Raw genomic sequence first — 19,482 nt, 5'->3', positions numbered from 1 at the left:
CTTTAGAGAGCCCTGAGCCGAAGGACAGTGGAAATAAATGAGGTGAGAAGGGTCAAACGCGTAGGCTTCCTACAGGCCGGAGCCGATGTGCTGCAGTAATGGCTTTGTGGTGATTTACTCCATTCATTACAGTGAGATGCTGTCACCTTCTCTCAAAACACCAGAAACCCACGTGCAGTTGAGCCGCATCTGTCACCAAATGGATCTATAGGCTACTTAAACAGAATGAAGCCTGTTACGCTCTAGGCTCCATGCATGATATTTACAGACACTTGAACAGACATGTAGAGAATATCTCTCCAGCACTGATTCATGTTGAACTATGTAGTTTTAGTATCACTTTCTAAAGAAAATGCGAGTAGTGTTTCCCTGTGCAGAAGCTGCCATCATAACAGATTTTTTCCCGCTTCAACTCAAATCCATTTAGTTTGACCTAGTCTGAAGCCTAATTCTTTTCACAAGCCTAATTGTTACTATGAGAGCCATGTGAACATACTAGTAAAAAAATGACAACAAAAAATCTTGCCACAGAACTTAGTTTCATCAGTTTGTTTTAAAGAAAGAAATATTAGTTTGAACAAAATATTAAGCAGCACAACTGTTTTCAACACTGATAATAATCAGAAATGTTTCTTGAGCATCAAGTCATCATATCAGAATGATTTCTGAAGGATCATGTGACACTGAAGACTGGAGTAATTCCGCTTTGATCACAGGAATAAATTACATTTTAAAATATATTCACACAGAAACAGTTATTTTAAATTGTAATATTGCACAAATTTACTGTATTTTTGATCAATAAAAGCAGCCTTAGTGAGCAGAAGAGACTTATCTTACCAACAAGCTTTCTGAAAAGTTAAGTATATAACTTTGCTTATTTAAGCATTTGTATATACTTGACAAGCAAATAATCTGGTCTGATTGCTTTGAAATTAATTTTTCCACATTATTTTCTCTTCATTCATGTCTGAAGCACAAACGGTGCAAGACAAATTACGCACTGAAGCAAGCTGAACTCATTAAATCTTCTACTATTCTCATTATTTTCAGCGAACCATCATAAGGAAAGGAAAATAATAGCATTTTTGAGAGGATAACCACAAAACAATGAGGAACTCCCATCAAAATTGTATTATCAGGCAGACAGTCTGACCCATGGGTATACGACAGCTGCCATACACACCTGAGCCCAGCCGACGGTGAACCGCCAGCCACATCGGCATCAAAATCAGTGCGTCTGACCTCTGATCTGCAGTGATAGACAATCCAAGTTGTTTATATGGCAGCGGGGGCTCGTCTCTCAGACTCCAGCTGGCTCTGACCGGATCCGATCGCCTTTAGGTGACTCAGGTTTCCTATGAGAGTACTTATGGTCGTCTAACACAAATGCCTTTCAAATCACTGCACTCGAGACATCGACACACCTGCTCACTATCTACCCTCGGCCTATTATGCATTGTTACATGTTCAGCTTTCTTTAGTGTGTATAATCTTGCTGTGTGAGCATGAAAAGCGTCTGCAAAGTTACAAAGCACAAAGTCACTCCAGAGGGAGTTATTCTCTATATCAGTAACACTGTTTCTGAACTCACTGAAACGCCTCCATTGTAGTCTTGAGACTCTTCTGGGAACAAACATGTCACAATGTTCCTCATTTAAATAATTCCCGCCCAAGGCATACGCAAAAATAAAGGAGCGAGGCCTGGTTGAGTTAGTAGTAGTGTGTTGAAACGCGCAATTATGGTAAAGGGCGTGACATTTCTGAAACATGCTCGAAGTGGTTGACCAATCACAACACGCTGGTCCAGCCGACCAATCAGAGCACATTGAGCTTTTCAGAAGGAGGGGCTTCATAGAGAGAGAAACTAAACAGAGTGTTACTGACAGACTGAGAAGAGAGGTGCTGCAACAATGGAGAATATGAGAAAAATAGTGTTTTAGTCTTACTCAAGTAGACCCTAAAAACAAAATCAAGACTTTGTAAAAGGGCATAACAGGTCCTCTTTAAAATTCACAGGCCCTGCAGACTGTCAGATTAGGGTGCTGAACTGGAGAACAGGTTGGTCGGCTAATATTGCATCTCTCTGGACCGTAAATGTCTGTCTTAAACGATAAAAGAGAGTGTTGTGCTGACTCAAGGCTTTGTGCAATTTTTGGTGGACTTTTATGCTGAGTTGTGGAAGAAACACGCTCACGGCTTATTCCTCACAGGAAATCTCATGTAACGGAGAAACTCTCCACGGTCATTAAACACACAATGACAGCTAATTATGAACAAAGCTACACTGTACGCTACAGTACATAATTCATTTTTGGATTCTTGCTCACTTGTTATAGCAGCTACTGATGAAAGATAAATGATGCAGATTCAAGCCAAATATCTCATTCATGAGCAGTACAGCTCAATGAGGCTGATTCATGGGACCCGAGTACTATGTCTAAATAATCTGTAAAACATAAGAATTTCCTTAAAGGGTTAGTTCACCCCCAAAATTAAAATCATCCCATAATTTACTCACCCTCAAGCCATCCTATATGTAAATGACTTTCTTCTTTCAGTCCAGCAGAGATATATTTAAAACATATCCTGGCTCTTCCAAGCTTTATAATGGGAGTGAATGGGGGGTGAGATTTTAAAGCCCAAAAAAGTGCATCCATCCATCATAAAAGTAATCCATACGACTCCAGGGGGTTAATAAAGGCCTTCTGAAGCAAAGTGATGCATTTTTGGAAGAAAAATATCCATATTTATAACTTTATAAACTGTAATCACTGGCTTCCGGTAACGGCCGTACGTGAGTCTAGTTCCGGCAGAAGAGTGACCTCTGACCCGATGCATGACGAGTGACCTCTGACCCGACGCATGACATGTTGACGAACGCAGAGGATAGAGCGAAACAAAACACCGGTCATGAATTAGAAGTCTAAAACAAGAATTTTTTTCAAGAAGGGCGAGTAAATTGTGGAATAATTTTCATTTTTGGGTGAACTAACCCATTAAAAGTGTTTTTATTATGAATGATTTACACAGAAACTAAAAGTTCACCACGAGTGCTGGCATCATCAGAGACTAACCATATATTAAAACTGTTCTGTTTATGAATTATTCATCCGTTAGCAGATGGTCTTGGTTAAGAATTTGAACTGGGCAGTGTAACAAAAGAATTTCAATATGTTTCATCATTTTGATGATATTCAATCTTAAAATATGTGAATTACTTTAAAAAGAATTAAAGGACTCAATATATTTTAACAGTGTTGTTATTGTCATTTCAAAACTATTAAAATAAAAAAATGTTTTAGCTGAAATAAAACACGAATATTTATGGAAGCTTGTTTCCGCCACAGAATAAATAATAAAAAAGGTAATTGCAACTTTTTATCTCATAATTCTGACTTTTTTTTCTCTCACAATTGCGAGTTTACATCTCAGAATTCTGATTTTTTATCTCAGAATTGAGTGATATAAAGTTGCAATTGCATGTTATAAAGTCAGAATTGCGAGATATAAAGTCACAATTGCGTATTATAAAGTCAGAATTGCATGATTTAAAGTTGCAATTGTATGTTATAAAGTCAGAACTGTGAGTTTATTTCTCGCAATCGCAAGTTTATATCTCGCAATTCTGACTTTATAACACAATTGCGACTTTATATCTCGTAATTCTGACTTTATATCTCGCAATTCTGAGAAATAAAGTCAGAATGCGAGAATGTGAGATGTAAACTCGCAATTGTGAGACAAAAGTCGCAATTACCTTTTAAAATGTTTTATTCTGTGGCGGAAACAAGCTTCCATAAATATTAGATGAAAAGCTAGAGTGAAAAAGAATGAATCAAATCAAATCAAATTTATTTATTTTATTTAACATAATATGTTAAATTTAACAATTTATTTAACATTATAAAATTTAACATAATAAGTAATTTATTTAACATAATAAAAAACATAATAAAGTTTGTTGGTGTTTTACTAGTGTTCATCTGGAAACTGAAGGCTATGTATCGCTATGTTTTTGGAGTTTTGCATAGGGTAGAGGTCCTAACCTTCCCGGCTTTAGATCGGATCCCGAAGTGCGGCTCTCTCGTGTTATCATGGTACCCTTGAGCAAGACACTCAATCACAGGTCATTCATTCAAGGGAGACTGACATTGAGGGTTAAAAAGCTTCCGCTAAGTGACAGATAACATCTGGTTCTCTGCTGCAGAACATTGGCTTTGCTAGTGCTCCGGCAGACACCGCACCGCAGGGACAAGAGGAAAGAGGCTACGTCAGAATGAGAAACAACACTGCCACTTTGAGTTTTTCACATTCTATTAATGGCTTTATGAGAACATACTTTAAGTCAATAGGTCAGAACAGAAGTCCCTCCTGTCACCTTCTGACACACCATACAATCTGGCATCAAAGTGCAGCTCTGTCATGCTGGGAATCAGCATCACAGCGGGATGTATTTACTCTTGGCTGTCTCATTAGCTGTCATAGCAGCGGCTGAAAGAACTTAAGTTACCTTGTCTTCCCTGTTGACTCACTCCTTGACACCAAAACACCCTAGTTCCGTCTCACCAGTCATGAGGAATACCTGGGGAAAGCTAGATGATAATTTTGTGCTTTGATGGTGCAGTTAGAGCTAACTGAACCATGCTAACTAGACAAACCTGTTCTGGTTACGTGCTGGACGGGCAAGGAAGAGGAGAAGGAGAAGGATCCAATTTGCAGCCAAAACGTAGTTTATTAAAAAAAAAGAAGATAATCTGAAACCAGACACAAATATAGGAGAAATCACTGGAGCAAACTAACGCAACAGCGTCGACAATATCGAACAAAGGACTGAACTGAACTCAGGGCTTAAATACACCAGATAATGAGCAACTCAACAAGAAACAGGTGATGAACATAATCTGTAACTATGGTAACGAATGCTTACGTTGCTTTGGCAACTAACTGCACTGAAATAATTTGAGGTGTTTTCTAAAATTTCTTTGTCTTTTTAAAATGTTTTTATTATTATTTTCTGTTTCCGTTTAAGTTATTTTATATTATACATATTACATATTTAGTAAATATTACATACTATTATAGTTTTTATTAATATTTGGAATTAGCTTAATTTTCAGCTTAATTTTAATTTTAGTTAAATAGTTGCTTTGACAACTGGCTGAAAATGAATTTTAAGTACCGTGAATTTTATTAGAATTATTTTAATATTATTATTTTATTTACCATTTATTTTATTTTATTTCAAGTAACACAATTTGTATGATTTAGTTTAGTTTCAGTTAACTATAATAACCCTGGTTCTTAACAACTAGAAAACTGCATGAGCTGTCTCTGAGATATATGACCAATACAAGAGAAACTGTCTTTTCTCGGTTGTTGTCACAGAACTCACTACAGTCCCCTCTGGAGCGATCTGAGGTTAAGTGCTTCGCTCAAGAGCACAATGGTGATAACTAGCGCTCGGCCGCTGTGGGTTTTCAATGCTGTGCAATATCTAGGACGCAGTATATGGACAATATAATACTGATGGGGTCCAGAAGTCTGAGACCACATTGAAAAATCTGACATTTATTTTTAAACCAGGAAATAAACTGCAAGAAATAGGATTTTGAAGAAAATGAAGAATTTGGTGAGAGACTTCTTCTAAAAACCTCACCGCCCCAAAAACCTTTTATCAGTAGCATAGTTTCATTTGTAATGTTTTGAAATGTATTAAAGGGGTGGTATAATTCCCTTTTCACAAGATGCAAAATAAGTCTTTGATGTCCCCAGAGTGTGTATGTGAAGTTTCAGCCCAAGATACCCCACAGATATTTGTATATAGCATGTTCAAATTGTCACTTTTTGAGGGTGAGCAAAAACAGTTTTGTGTCTGTTCCTTTAAATGCAAATGAGCTGCTGCTCCCAGCACAGAGGGCGGAGCTACAACAGCTTGCACTCACACAGACATGCACTGAAAATTTCAAAAACTTTTAACCTTTTATGCTCAAACCGGAGTCAGACAATGATGGAGAGACTCAAGAAGAAGTGACAACATGTAGACAACATTTCTGAATGGTTAGTTGATGAATTTATGTAGCTTATGTGTAGTTATCTTCTAGTCATTGATTAGCATATTCTGTCTTGATAATCTATAAATCGTGTCCCGGGGGGCGGGGTTTATGTAAATTTTAGGGTTAGTGATGTCACTAACCCGGGAGGCATGTCATGTAGTCCCTACCAGCCGTTTGTTGTAGTCCTTAAAAAGTGATTTCTAAAAAAGCAAATATCTCCCTTTGCTTTGAACTTTGAGCATTGTAACTTTGCAGATGTTGTTTATCCTCAAACAGTAACATTACACACTAACTAAAGTTAGAAAAGTGAAATCATAATCAACCACCTCTTTAAAAAAACAAAAAAAAATATTTCTCAGAATTTTGGTCTCCATTGCATGAGACAATTCAATAAATCTGTGTATCAATAGATTTTGGAACACTCCTGTCAATTTTCCAAGCTATATCGTTACTCAAGTATGATTATATCAAAATGGCCAAACATTAGCTAATTAACCAAGCGATATACATCGATCTATAACTAGTGCTAACTCACATCTCGCTCTTTGCTAAGATCGAACCAGCAACCCTCATGTAACCAGTCAAGAGTCCTTAACCACTACACCCACTACCACCCCATCATGGTTAAAACAATGTCAAAATCTCCACTTCATGATAAAAGACTGATATAAACAAACACATTTAAGTTGATCAATTCACAACCTACGCTCTCTTCTTGAAAGCATGCAGTTTGAATTTTCTGAATATATGACTGAAGTTCTAGGTTATATAATTTATGCAGATTTCTCCAAAATCCCTCAGGGAGAAATAGCACAGAACTTCACCTCTTTTCTACCCTATAAACACATGATTTGCCTCCTTCACTCTCCCACCGGACTGCCTTCATTCCTCTCTGTGAAGGTCAAACTGAAGGTTGTTCAACAGTAACACATGCACACTTCCATTAGACGAACGACATGAAAGTGAAATGAATGGAAAATGAGTCATTCGCACATGAACTGAGAAGAATGTAGGTGATTAATCAAGGGTTTTCATTTTAACACCATTCATTTGAACATCTGCAGAGGTTTAGGTGAAACAAATGGCCAGTTATTTTATGTCTACAAAACTGATTGTACAATCTGACTCACTTGAATAAGGAATACGAAAATACACGCATTGAGAGTGGAAAAATAACGGTGGATTTCAGGAAATGGGACAGGCTAGAATCAATACTATCTCAAAGTATAATTGAACAAGAGAATCAAGTAAGAAACCACATAAAACACTCTAGCAACCTCATTTTCCTCTTAGAAAAAAGGTTAATCGGAGTTTAATAAAGAACTCTAGGGTTCTCGGCTCAATTTAAAGATCCCTCTGTGCCAACAATGTTTAACATAAGGAGAAATGTCTTAAATGCATAATCAAAGTAAAAAAAATGAATTAAAACTAAATCCATAAAATGATGGGAACCCCTAAAAGGTTATGGGATCTTTTGCACCAGAGGGACATTTTCATAGTTCCTTTAACTATTGGCGAAGTACCCACTTTTCGCTGTCTTCACACCACAGGGACTGGGAATGATTTTAATTATAGGAACGCCTGTTGGGAGGACTAACTATTACTTCAGAGTAGGGTCTAATAGGAACTGCCAGTGACGTAAGTGTATGGTGATTGGCTGAATTCAATAAAGAGATAGTGTGCACATCCAGACACTTTTTGGCAGGTGCTCGATCAAAATTAATAATCAAACTCAAAATAAACAAAAATTGGCACACTGCTACTTATGAAAAAAAAACAACGTTTTGACCCAAAGGGTATTCGTCAGGCAAGCAACAATCATAGACTGATACAATTTATATCAGTGTGAACCATCACACCTGACCTCATTAATGAACTAATTACATTGTATCTGTCGATGATTGTTGCTTGCCTGACAAAGACCCTTTGGGTCGAAATGTTGCTCTTTTTAATAAATCTTCGGGAGCATATTTAGCAGTGTGCCGATTTTTATTTATTTTGAGTTTGATTGGCTGAACACATGCCATAACAAAACACAGGCACTCGCCTTTTTTAAAAAGGCGTGTAAACACACAGTTTACAAATACAGTACTTACTCCATGAACATGGAAAACAGCGATAGATGGACGAGTGTCCGAATTCACTCACTCGTTTTCATTCACTCCTTCAAGTGGACTATATTAGTGGAGTAATGTAGGGAATAGTGAATTAGGGTATGGGGGAGCGATTTCAGACTCTGGGTTGCGTTTCCCAAAATTATCGTAAGCTTAAGTTGATCGTAGAACAAATGCCACCAATGGTCTCTACGATCAATATAGGCTTACGATGCTTTTGGGAAACGCAGGCCTGGTGCTATAGTTCCTACATGTATAACTGTGTTTCTGTAACTAACCGGTGCAAATTAATATGAAGCGCCTGAAAGAACTCTTTAAGTTTTTCTAAGAGTGACAAACACAAAATCATTTAGAATACCATAGCAATGTTTTACCAACGTCCTATCAACATGCAAATGGCTGCAATGTTGCTCTTTGAGCTCTATGATTTCATAAGAGGTCACCCTCATGTCACCCTCATGACACAGAGACCAGTTTATGGAAATTCACAGACGATATATTGATTGATATGCAATTAACATTCTGCAACTTTCAAATTCACACATACAAGGCATGTTATTGACTAACACTTGACCAGTGCTACAGGGAAGCTACTTTGAAACTACATCATAAACTACTAAAGCACTAAATCACTAGTTAGGGTACAGTCAAGCTTCGTTGTTTAAAAGAGTTATAGTTAGCTACCCTACAAGCTACTAACAAAAAGTAGCTCAACTGAGGGGATAAAGCATTCAGATAATTACACAGATACATTTACACTAAACACAATTAATAAAACTAGCAAAAATGACAATTTACATAGCTGAATGCTGAGAACTTAGCAAAGAATAACATTTAACAATTTCGCAACCACATGGTGATATAAGCAATCAACAATAATAGATAGATTTACCACAAATGTAACTAATAAAACCAGAAAAAACAACCATTTACATACATGAATGCTAGAAACTTACGAAGAAAAATAGCATTTAACTATTTTGCAACAAAACTGTCTCTTAACAAGCTACTCCTACTATGGGCTTGACATTTTCACCCGCCAAAACTGGCAAATGTGGGTTGAATTTTATATTTCAGAGTGAAGCACGACACTTGAATTATTTACACGTTTCTTCCAGCGTCTCAGAGCGGCTTCATTCACAGTAAACGCTGCTCCACACAAACTCAGTCTCTGCATGTGCTGCTTGTTTTGGGGTTTCCAAAAACATGCATTTGGGAACACAAAGTCTGACGCGCTTGTTCACAACGATTTCAAAATAAGAGTTTAAACCCTCGGTCTGAGTTTGCACGTTTTGATGTGCACATGTTCTTGTTTAAGAAATTACAGTGGCTGTTGCATTTCTATCGCAAAGAACTGCCAAAATATTAAAGATTAAGTGGGCATTTGAATTAAATGTTGTTTAAACAATATTAAACAAGGATTTAATCATGTGCATGAGTTGATTACGCTTGTTGAACCTTGATACTTGCTTCTGACACTTTTTTTGAGTCTCATTGTTTTTATATATGCATTTTAAGTCATTTTAAAGGCTATTGTTCGCTTATTACCACAAAAATATTATCTGATTACTCGATTAATCGTCAAAATAATTATAAGATTACTCGATTACCAAAATAATCGTTAGTGACAGGCTTAGATTAGTTAAAACATTTACAATGCACCTGCATTATGCTATGTGGCTTTGGAAATTTTGGAAAATCGTCATTTATATAGCTGGCTGCTAAAAACTTAGTGAAGAAAAACAGCATTTAACTGTTTCACAACAACACTGTGATAAAAATCAAAATGATTAACATACATACATTTACAATAAATGCAACTAATTAAATAAAAAAAATGTATTTATTGCTAAAAACTTTCACTTTTCCACAACCAAATTGTCTTTTAACAAGCTACTCACCAGCAAAACTGTACATAGCTTAGCGCTAAAAACAAAACAAAGAATTTCACAACCACAATGAGAATGTCACAGAACTTTTTATTTGATTCATAAATCATTTATTGACAAAAACGTTCCATATAAATGGACCAATTCACTAAAATGAATGGGACTTTCCAAAGCAAACATGCGAGAGAGGGAAGAATTTATTGGAAAAAAAGCTTGTTGCTGCAAAAGCTACTCTGAAAATAACCAAGCTAAGTAGAAGAACAATCATAACCTACTTCAAACTGAGTTCACATGAAAAATTGTAGGCCACAAAGATATGACCCATATTCTCTCTTCGGTGGAAATTGAAATGCCTGACAAAACGACCGTTTGCATAGCCCGACGTTAAGGGAGGTGGCATCGTTCTCCGAAACCACGGGAGGACAGGGCACAGTCAGGTCCTTTCCAGGGAAACGGCCAAAAATAGCCTCCATTTCCACTCAAATGAACACTCTACACAACAGGGGCCTGCGCGCACACACACACACACACACACACACACACACACACACACACACACAAACGCGAGCACACACTCGCCCAGTGGGAAGTCGGAAGTGCCAGAGGGTACGGGATGTGAAAGACACAAAGATACACGCCACCGAGACACTCAAGAACACTTGTGCTAAGAGGTTATTTTATTAAACGCTTTAATCTCTCAGAAATCGCCCCCAAATGCACACATAGAGTGTGTGAGGTCAAGATATTGTTTTTCTTGACTAGTGCACTTGAGGCGACTAAATAAGTACACATTTATCATTCCCTCTCCATTTACTTCAAATCCGTTTTCCTAGCATTCATGTTTCCTATTAGAGGTGGGTTGTTCCTGTTATGCAGTAACCTCTGCAAGTCTTAAAAATTTAAAATAAAGTGAAGTTTGTTTGCTCAGTTAAAGAATTTTATCCAATTATAATAACAAACTTGGATGTTTTATAGTGAGACAACTCATTCATGAAAATACATTGCTAATGCACACTGCTATTGTTTTCCCACCAAAATGATGTCACTTCCAGGATGATGTCATAAGTGGGCTTTTGTTTGAATTTACAAAAGACTGGGGGGGGGGGGGGGGGGGGGGCAGGATGGAAGGAGATATTTGGGGACATGGGGGGGGGGGGCTTAAAAACATTTGCAAGTTTTTCCATGTTAGACGGATTATAATATTGTGATGAAAGAAAGCTAAATAAGATTTACATATATGGTAAAATTTCCCAGAAGTGGAAAAATATACATGTATATAAAGTTATTTTGGTCTTTTAGCAGGCCATTAGCATAAAAAGCAGTGAAATATGTTAAAAAGTTACTTATATATTTTCCTTCATTAGAATTGTAAAAGTTGAATATTTTTTTCAATGTAATGTAATAGGTCACACTTTAGATTAGGGTCCAATTCTCACTATTAACTAAAAATTTACTTTTGTCTCAATAAACTCCTAATTACGGCTTATTAATAGTTAGTACGGTAGTCGTTTAGTTTACATAATGGGTTGGATTAAGGGAAGTAGAATATGGTCATGCAGAATAAGACATCAATATGTGCTTTATAAGTACTAATAAACAACCAATCTCCAAGTAATATGCATGCTAATAAGCAACTAGTTAATAGTTGACCCTAAACAGTTAACACACAAGGACTAAAAGCTGCAAAACCCCAATTTAGATTTGATGTTGTCTTGGTTTCATGGCTTGATTTCACAGAGACATGAACACGCACTGCACAGTGGGAATGACCCAGGTGTGCTGTGTCTTTGTTGGTTTCCGCAGCTTGATTTCACCAGTAAATTGAAAGAACTTGCTCCGAAAGTCAGCAAAGCATCAGAGCCAATGCTTTCATTTAAACACATGTTCAGTCCAAAAGAACATCAGCGTCTAAAGGGAGACTGCAGTTTTGTGATTAGCGTCCAGGTCGGTGTGATTTACTCGAGACCTGGACAGTCTCCATTCTCGGATCTGCCAGGTTTCCACACAAGCTCGCTACTTTGCTTCCCTGATTTACGCAGCTACTGCGAGCAGCTGGAAGATTTTTGCCGGTCTGGAGTCGAAGACTCGCTTGACGGAGAACTCATTCAATGGGCCTGTAAATCCATGAGGGAAATATAAATCCTGGGCACTGGACTGAATACTCTCCGGAGTGGGAAAATTAAGCTTTCAGCCAGTGAACGAGAGGGGGAAAAAAGGGTAAACGCCTGAAGAGGGGCAATCAACTAAATATAAGATATGAGGAAAAGAATGTCGCCCCTTTAATCATTTTGTTGATGATTAAAGAGAGGAAGTCAAATATTAAAGCTTCAGGCCGCGGGTACAGCGTGTGTTAAACCGTGCGAAATGAGATGCAGAGAATTCAACAGAGAGTTCAGTGGTGTTTGATAAAGAAAGGTTGTTATGCAATGTTACACTTGCCCTTGCTGTACCGTTCTGAGTCATAAAATTGAAATAAGAAAAAAAAACCTAAGAGCAAAACCATCCACTGGAAAGACTACAGTACAGAGCGGCACACAAAATAGAGAATGAAGGAGATAAACTGAGAGAGGAACTGACAGATATTCAGAAACAGGCGCCATGGGACCATCTTAAGGAGGCCATTTTACCCTTTTAAATGAAGGCTGAAGGAATGACGGGGTAAAAAAAAAGAAGGTTGGTTCCTCAAGAGACTTAAATCCTGTCTGACTGAGGGGGAGTGCTGGCAAGCAACGCTAGCAAAATGAAGCGAGACTCTCAAGGGCGACAGATGCGCCATCATTTCCAGTTGACCCGCAGGACCTGTTGGACACGCGCACTGCTACCGCATGAGGATGCAGTGACAGCACGGAGATTTGTTCCGGCACAGCGATTTCAGTTACACCAAGTGATTATATCCACTCAACAAACAGTTTGGGATCCTTCAGCGCTTAGATTCAAGCATGGCAGATAAAGATGTCAAAAATCCTGGGTTGGTTTTTGATGTGTGTTTCCTTATGCCGGCTTCAGACTACACAAAGTTTTTGTCTGTTGCGATAGTCACTGTGTCAGATTATGAGTTTTTCGCTCATATGGCCCTATCATACACTAGGCGCAATATGGCGCCAGGCACGACTCAAGTGTTTTTTGCTAGTTTCAGCCGACAGAGTTATCATTTTCACATCCTGCTTAAATAGCAAATGCATTTGCGCTCATCTGTGCGCCCATGGGCTGCTGGTCTGAAAACGAGGTGTGTTCTGGCGCATTGTTGGCGCGTTGCTATTTTGAGGCAACTGAAATAGACTGCACCACTGACCAACAAAAACCTGGTCTAAAGTCAATGGCGCAATCTTTTTTTTTGTTATTTAAAGAGCGCGTTAGTAATATGCGCCTATAGGCGGGTCCACACTTTTTCCCGTAGATGATCTGCTTACGCTTTAACCTCGCGCACGAGCAAATCCGTTTCCTTGCTTGAGAAGCGTTCAGTTTTTCCACTTGCAAAATCTGCCATGTAAATAGCGAAACCGCCGTGGCGCGAGCGCAACTGGCATTTAAAGGGAATGGGAGATGAGACTCTGATTGGTTTATTGCATGTTACGTCCTAAACACACAAATTACTCATTAAGAGAATAGGCACAACTCTTTTAGACCATGCACTGGGTGCACCGGCCATTTTTCCCGTCGTTTAACTTACAAAAGTGTATTCAGACACACCCTAAGTGAACTTGCGCTCTACGCTTTAGACCATGCACTTATATCGTTAAAGGGCCCCTAAACTCTTGAGGTGTCCTGGACAAGAAACATGTCAGACTACACTGTTGCTTCCTGACCAATCATTGCTTGCCGTCTTTAACAACATGCATGATGTCATCGAGAAGGCGGAACTAGCGACTGACTTTAGAAAACAAGAGCGTAAACAAACAATGGTTGTACTAGCCTAATGCTAATTCCAGTACTCGTCGGGTTGCTGAAGCGGTTCTACTATCGTTCACCAGCATTTATCTTTTTTCACTCAGTCATAGTAGTAACTCAAAGAAACATCATAAATTCTGGAGTATTGTTGCCATCGCTCCATTAACCTTTCCAAAATAGTTTCTTCTAACAGCACCAATACCATCGTCTCTCTTTCGTTTCGCATGTTTGAAAGCTGTTTAGCTCCAATTGGTCAATGTCACAGATGTGAAAGAACCCATTGTAGAGGACCGAAAAAAATAAAACATGCTAATTTTTCTTGTGAAGACTTTAATCCAATCTGCAGGAGTAAAGGACAAGAGCCACTTTGCTAATCTTAAGGTTTAGCCACTCGATGTTAGAAACCTGTTATCAATACTGTCAAAATGTGAATTCCTTTTTCCATATTAATAAGGTCTGGCGTTCCTCATTAAATGAAGAGGATCTATTAAGTAACTATAATTATGACCTGAAAGGATTAATAACACATTGGGACATTTATATTCTATTCGGCTAGGAAAATGCATCACTCTGTGTCCAATTATTGGCTTTTGCTTGAGCTCAAGTATAATTAACGCAAAGAAGGAAGCATTTGCATAAGGAAATTATGTAAAAAATGCCAGCTTTCTGCCACATTTATACAAATGTCGATGCGTTGGAACTTGTGAGAATCCAATACTTGATATAAGAGAGGTTGCCAGCCATTAAGTGAAAGAAGAGATTAGCACACAAATGCTTGAAAATTTAAATATGCAACTGAAACAAATGTACAAATGTAGCTTGCATGCTGACCTTATTACCCTGCAAAAAAAAAGGTTGCTAATTTGTCTTTGTGATTGCTCATTAGAAAGCTCATTAAATCAGGATACAGATCTTTTTACAGATCTTTTGCAAGACAAAATGATTCTACAAACCTCCACCATGAATCTCTTCCTGATGGATGACCAGCCATTAAAAGGACAGTTCGCCCAAAAATGTTGTTTCAAACCTGTATGGCTATTTATCAGGCATTCTCTCTCTCTCTCTCTCTCTCTCTCTCTCTCTCTCTCTCTCTCTACAAAGGTAAAAAATATCTCTTTTGTGTTTTGCAGAAGAAATTCATACAGGTTTGAAACAACAAGAGGGTTAGTGAATGGTGACAGAATTTTAATTTAAGGGTAAAAAAAAGAAAAAAAAAGAAAATAACAACAAAATTACATTGCAAGACTGCACTGAATGCACTGACACGACTAGGCAGCAGAAAATGTTGCTAATTTGCCATTTGCAAATGCAAATTTTGCTTTGTTGACCACTGAGCAGAAAACACAATAAATGACAGGCCTTTTCCAAGAAAAAAATACTGTACAAATAACCAAAATTAATCTCTTCCTAAAGGCTGCAGAAATGGCTAGACAGCATGACTAAAAGATCTGCTCCAATGACTGAATGTCACAGAAACTGTAGAGGCAAAGATTCAACAAAACACTTTGACAAGTAGACCCTACGGACACTGACAATACACAGACTGAAGAGAGCTTCAAAGCAGATTAGAAAGTTTTAACGGCCAGATGAGCCAAACGTGTCACACTCAGTCCTCCGAGGCACGGTTTCGCAACAAAGACGAAGCACAGTGCTAAGCAAGGCAACATCTTTGCATGCTCATGTACATCATATTAGTCATTAGAACATCTGAAATGCATATCTTACCTTTAAGCTGATCTGCAACCACACTTGGTCCGATCCTTTCTGTGACTCGGCCGTCTTCTCGCAAGTAGCTGTCATCCAAGAACTTGTCTGTGGCTTCCGACAGGTGAACCTTCCCGGCGACACCCAACTGCTCCATGAGATTGGCTAAGTTGACATCATTGGACCAGACATCAAATTTAAAGCGTTTCATGCCGAGGATCCCGCAGAGCACGGTGCCCGTGTGGACGCCGACACGCATGTTGACCATTTCCTTTTTCTCTTGACAGAACTGCTCAATGGCCTGGATCATCCCAAGCCCCATCTCCACGCAGCAGTAAGCATGGTCCTCTCGAGGCTCGGGACAACCGGCCACACAATAGTAACAGTCTCCCAGTGTGCTGATCTTCTCGCAGCATGTGAGCTCGCACAGGTGATCGAAGCGTCCAAATAAGTCGTTGAGGAGTCCCACCAGGGCATGCGCCGACTTGTTGGCACTCATCTTAGTGAATCCCACAATGTCGGCAAACAGGATGCTGACCGGCTCCATGCGTTTCATGTTGAAAGGCCGAAAGATGATCTGACCCCGAGGTATCGAGGTCTTCTTGCGTTTGGTGCTCTTAGGGCTGGAGGCACCCGCAATAGCCGCTCCTGTCGAGTAGCGCTTAACCGAATTGTCATTCTCGTCATCGCCCTGTTTCATAAGCTCATCCGCCACCCTACGAGGCATCACAGAGTGAATCATCCGCTCCTTCAGGGCCTTTTCGACCTCCAAGTCTTTCCCATGCATGATAGCTTGGCCGACCTTGAGGAACGTGCTGCGTGAACGCACTTCAGACATAATGAAAAGGTGAATACCAATGATGTGGGCGCAGACATGCAAAATGGCTCTTCCAGGGATCAGCCAGTAGAGTGTTTCCAAATGTTCCTCAGTGGAATTGCTCCATCCATTGGCTTGAATCAAGTGCATCCAGCCAAGCGTCTCAAAAAGCACAGAGTAGAGCAGGCCTAGCAGTAATGAAGCGTAAAGACGGACATGGAGGAAACTGTAGAGCAATGAAAGCACCTCCATGCCTAGAGAGAAGGTGCCAACTGGGGACAAACAGGGCGCTACTGGACCTCCACTGCGGGTGGCTTCAAACGTCAGGTTTTTATCCTCGGCGGCACTGAAGTTGCCTGCATCATCTTCATCCTTCAAAGGAGGCATATTAAAGTCACTAAAGCCTGACGTTTGGATCTGAGGTGCAAGAGTGAGGGCAAATGTCACTACAATGAGCAACAGCGAGGCTTGATTGTAGCAGTGGGTGTAGAAGCGGGTGAATGTGAAGACGAACAGGACCGAACAGAGGAGTAGGAAGGAGGCTGTGGGCAATAAGAAGGCAGTCTGTTCACATCGGTTAGCATTAGCGATGAAGAACAACCCCCAGAGGAGGCTGGCGGCCGCCATGTAAAACAGCACACAGCGGAAACGTCTTTGCGTCTGAGGGAAGCAGCGCTCTCGGCATGCCTCCTCTAGAATGTTCGAGTCGAACTTGGGGTTCCAGAAGTGTCCAGCCGACCTCTCAAACAGCTGCGGCATCTTCCTCTGAGACCTGAGGCCTTTGATCACCGGCTTGCGGATGGTAGATTCGCCCGAGCTACAGCTGGAGGAAATACTGTACTTGCAATGTTTGGAGCCCCCAATGATACTACACATGGCGCTGGCGCCCAGACTCCCACGCTGCTGTTTGTGCGGTTTGGTGCTGCTGATACGCACAGACACAGCACCATCACCACTGGACTCACAGCTTACTTCGCTGTTGTGATACAACAGATGTTGGTGTTGAGGAGAAGCCATGATACTGTTCAGATCAGAGTCGAGCAGGGATAAATGCAAAAAAAAGGTGCACAGATGGAAAAAGAATCAAGTAATTTGAGTCAAACAACTCTGACGTCTAGATAGCAAATGGTTTACTCATGCATTTAGACAGTTCCAGGATTTTAAGTTTGGTTATTTCACCTCATGACGTCAATAGCGCATTCCTCTGTTTTTCTGTCCTTCTTGACGCACATGGGTTTAGAGAGGTTTATCCAAAATGCATGGAATCTTTCAACTTACTACAAGTGAATCAAAATTTTCTTCCACTAGTTAATCAAAGTTACATAATAACACCACAAAAACGAAGGCTTAAGTCAAGCACTGTTTGCTTTGACTCCTTGGGGAACTTCTTAACTCCATTCTGACGCCACATGCACAATTTTCACAATAAATGAGCCATTTAAAGGACTGTCAGCATGCATGCTTTAAGTAAGTCATGGCATTTCTCATATCCACCACAGTTCATGCATTATAAAGTCCAAATACCCTTGATGAAATACACAAACATTCAAAAAGTCAAACTGCAAGAAGGAGAGGAGTATCTCAGATCAGCCCATGTGTCCAAACTAAAAAAAAAAACATGATTTGTTTCAACATCATTCACTACGCAAGAAAAATAAACCGGTTTCCTAAAGATAAGCCTTCCCCCCTCTTTTGTTCTTTAGATTCAGAATACGTGTCCATTGGGGACTCCGCGTCATGTCAAGCGGACATAAAGGGCACAACAGCGTCACTGCTGTCAAAAACATAAAACACATTTGAAAAAAATCATCTAGTTTCTCTTTCCTTGCCTGTAGCACCGACCTTTCCTGAGTTCCCAGTCCGGATCTTGCGGGCGCTTCTATTCCGAATTAACGGGATTAAAAATCATGAAGATTGCACATATGGATTAACGCCACAAAAACGTATAATTCAAGGTGCATAAATTACTAAATGTCCAGTATATTCCTTTAGTCTCAAAACACTTCGATTTTATTTCAGGTAAGGCTGCTTGAAATCATCGCAAGCCATTTATATCAGTGCATGTAAAACTTCAGTGCTTCAAATGAAGAATGAATTCACCTTGTTGGTCAGAATTCAGTTAAGTTTCCATTTATTTTACAGAGGCAGAAAGTCTGCACTTCTCTCTCTCCAAAGACTCGCAGTGCTAAAGTGCCTCTTTGGTTTCTCTTCAGGACTCATTTCCACGGGCAGCTTTTCCTGTGATATCCAAACAAATCTCTTTCTCAGCCGGTTCCTCTATTTTCCCCATCAGAGCTCAGCTTGGCAGTTCTGACACATGCCAGTGTCTCGCGCGTATCATAGTTGACTTGTGTGCTCTCGCGCGGCTCGGGTGCGCCGGTGGCCATCAGACATCAGGAAGATCTCCATCTGTATTCGCAATCCGAAGCGGTGTCTGTGCAAATCCAACAGACGCTGGAAATACATTTAGAGGTGGGGATAAACGCGTGCGTGTGCGTGCACGCTCCGGACTGAGAACAACAGAAGGGAGGCGAGCACGCATTCATATGGAGGTGGGCTGTTCTCAAACCGCAGTGTTCGCGTCCGAGCGCGTCACCGAGAGCTGTCAAAAGAAAAGGGGGTGGGGGGTTCCAATCAATTTGACGTGTAATGCAGGAAAGGGGGGACACAGCTGTCATATTGAGAGCAATATGAAATCATCCAGACCAATTTACCGTTGACACTTCTAGATATAAACACGTTAAATCTTATCTTACATGTCTGTGTGTTGCTTTTTATTGTTTATTTGATAGACAGACAGACAGACAGACAGACAGACAGACAGACAGACAGACAGACAGACAGACGACAGACAGACAAACAGACAGATAGATAGATTGACAGACAGACAGACAGACAGACAGAAGACAGACAGACAGATAGATAGATAGATAGACAGACAGACAGACAGATAGATAGATAGATAGATAGATAGATAGATAGATAGATAGATAGATAGATAGATAGATAGACAG

The 19,482-nt window shown here is 39.7% G+C and overlaps 1 protein-coding gene across 1 annotated transcript in view; it reads right to left on the bottom strand.

Moving 5' to 3' along the window:
• LOC307157927 (adenylate cyclase 9) overlaps positions 1-19,042 on the bottom strand; it is a 61,068-nt gene extending 42,026 nt beyond the window's left edge. The window contains exon 1 of the mRNA XM_079869921.1: positions 15,673-19,042. Within this exon, the coding sequence (XP_079726047.1) occupies positions 15,673-17,485 (1,813 nt within the window). The 5' untranslated portion in view covers positions 17,486-19,042. The remainder of the gene's footprint in view (positions 1-15,672) is intronic.
• Between the last annotated feature and the right edge of the window lie 440 nt (positions 19,043-19,482).

This window comes from Squalius cephalus (assembly GCF_949319135.1).
Source record: "Squalius cephalus genome assembly, chromosome: 1".
Classification (NCBI taxonomy): Eukaryota; Metazoa; Chordata; class Actinopteri; order Cypriniformes; family Leuciscidae; genus Squalius; species Squalius cephalus.
This window is presented reverse-complemented; position numbering and strand designations above follow the sequence as displayed.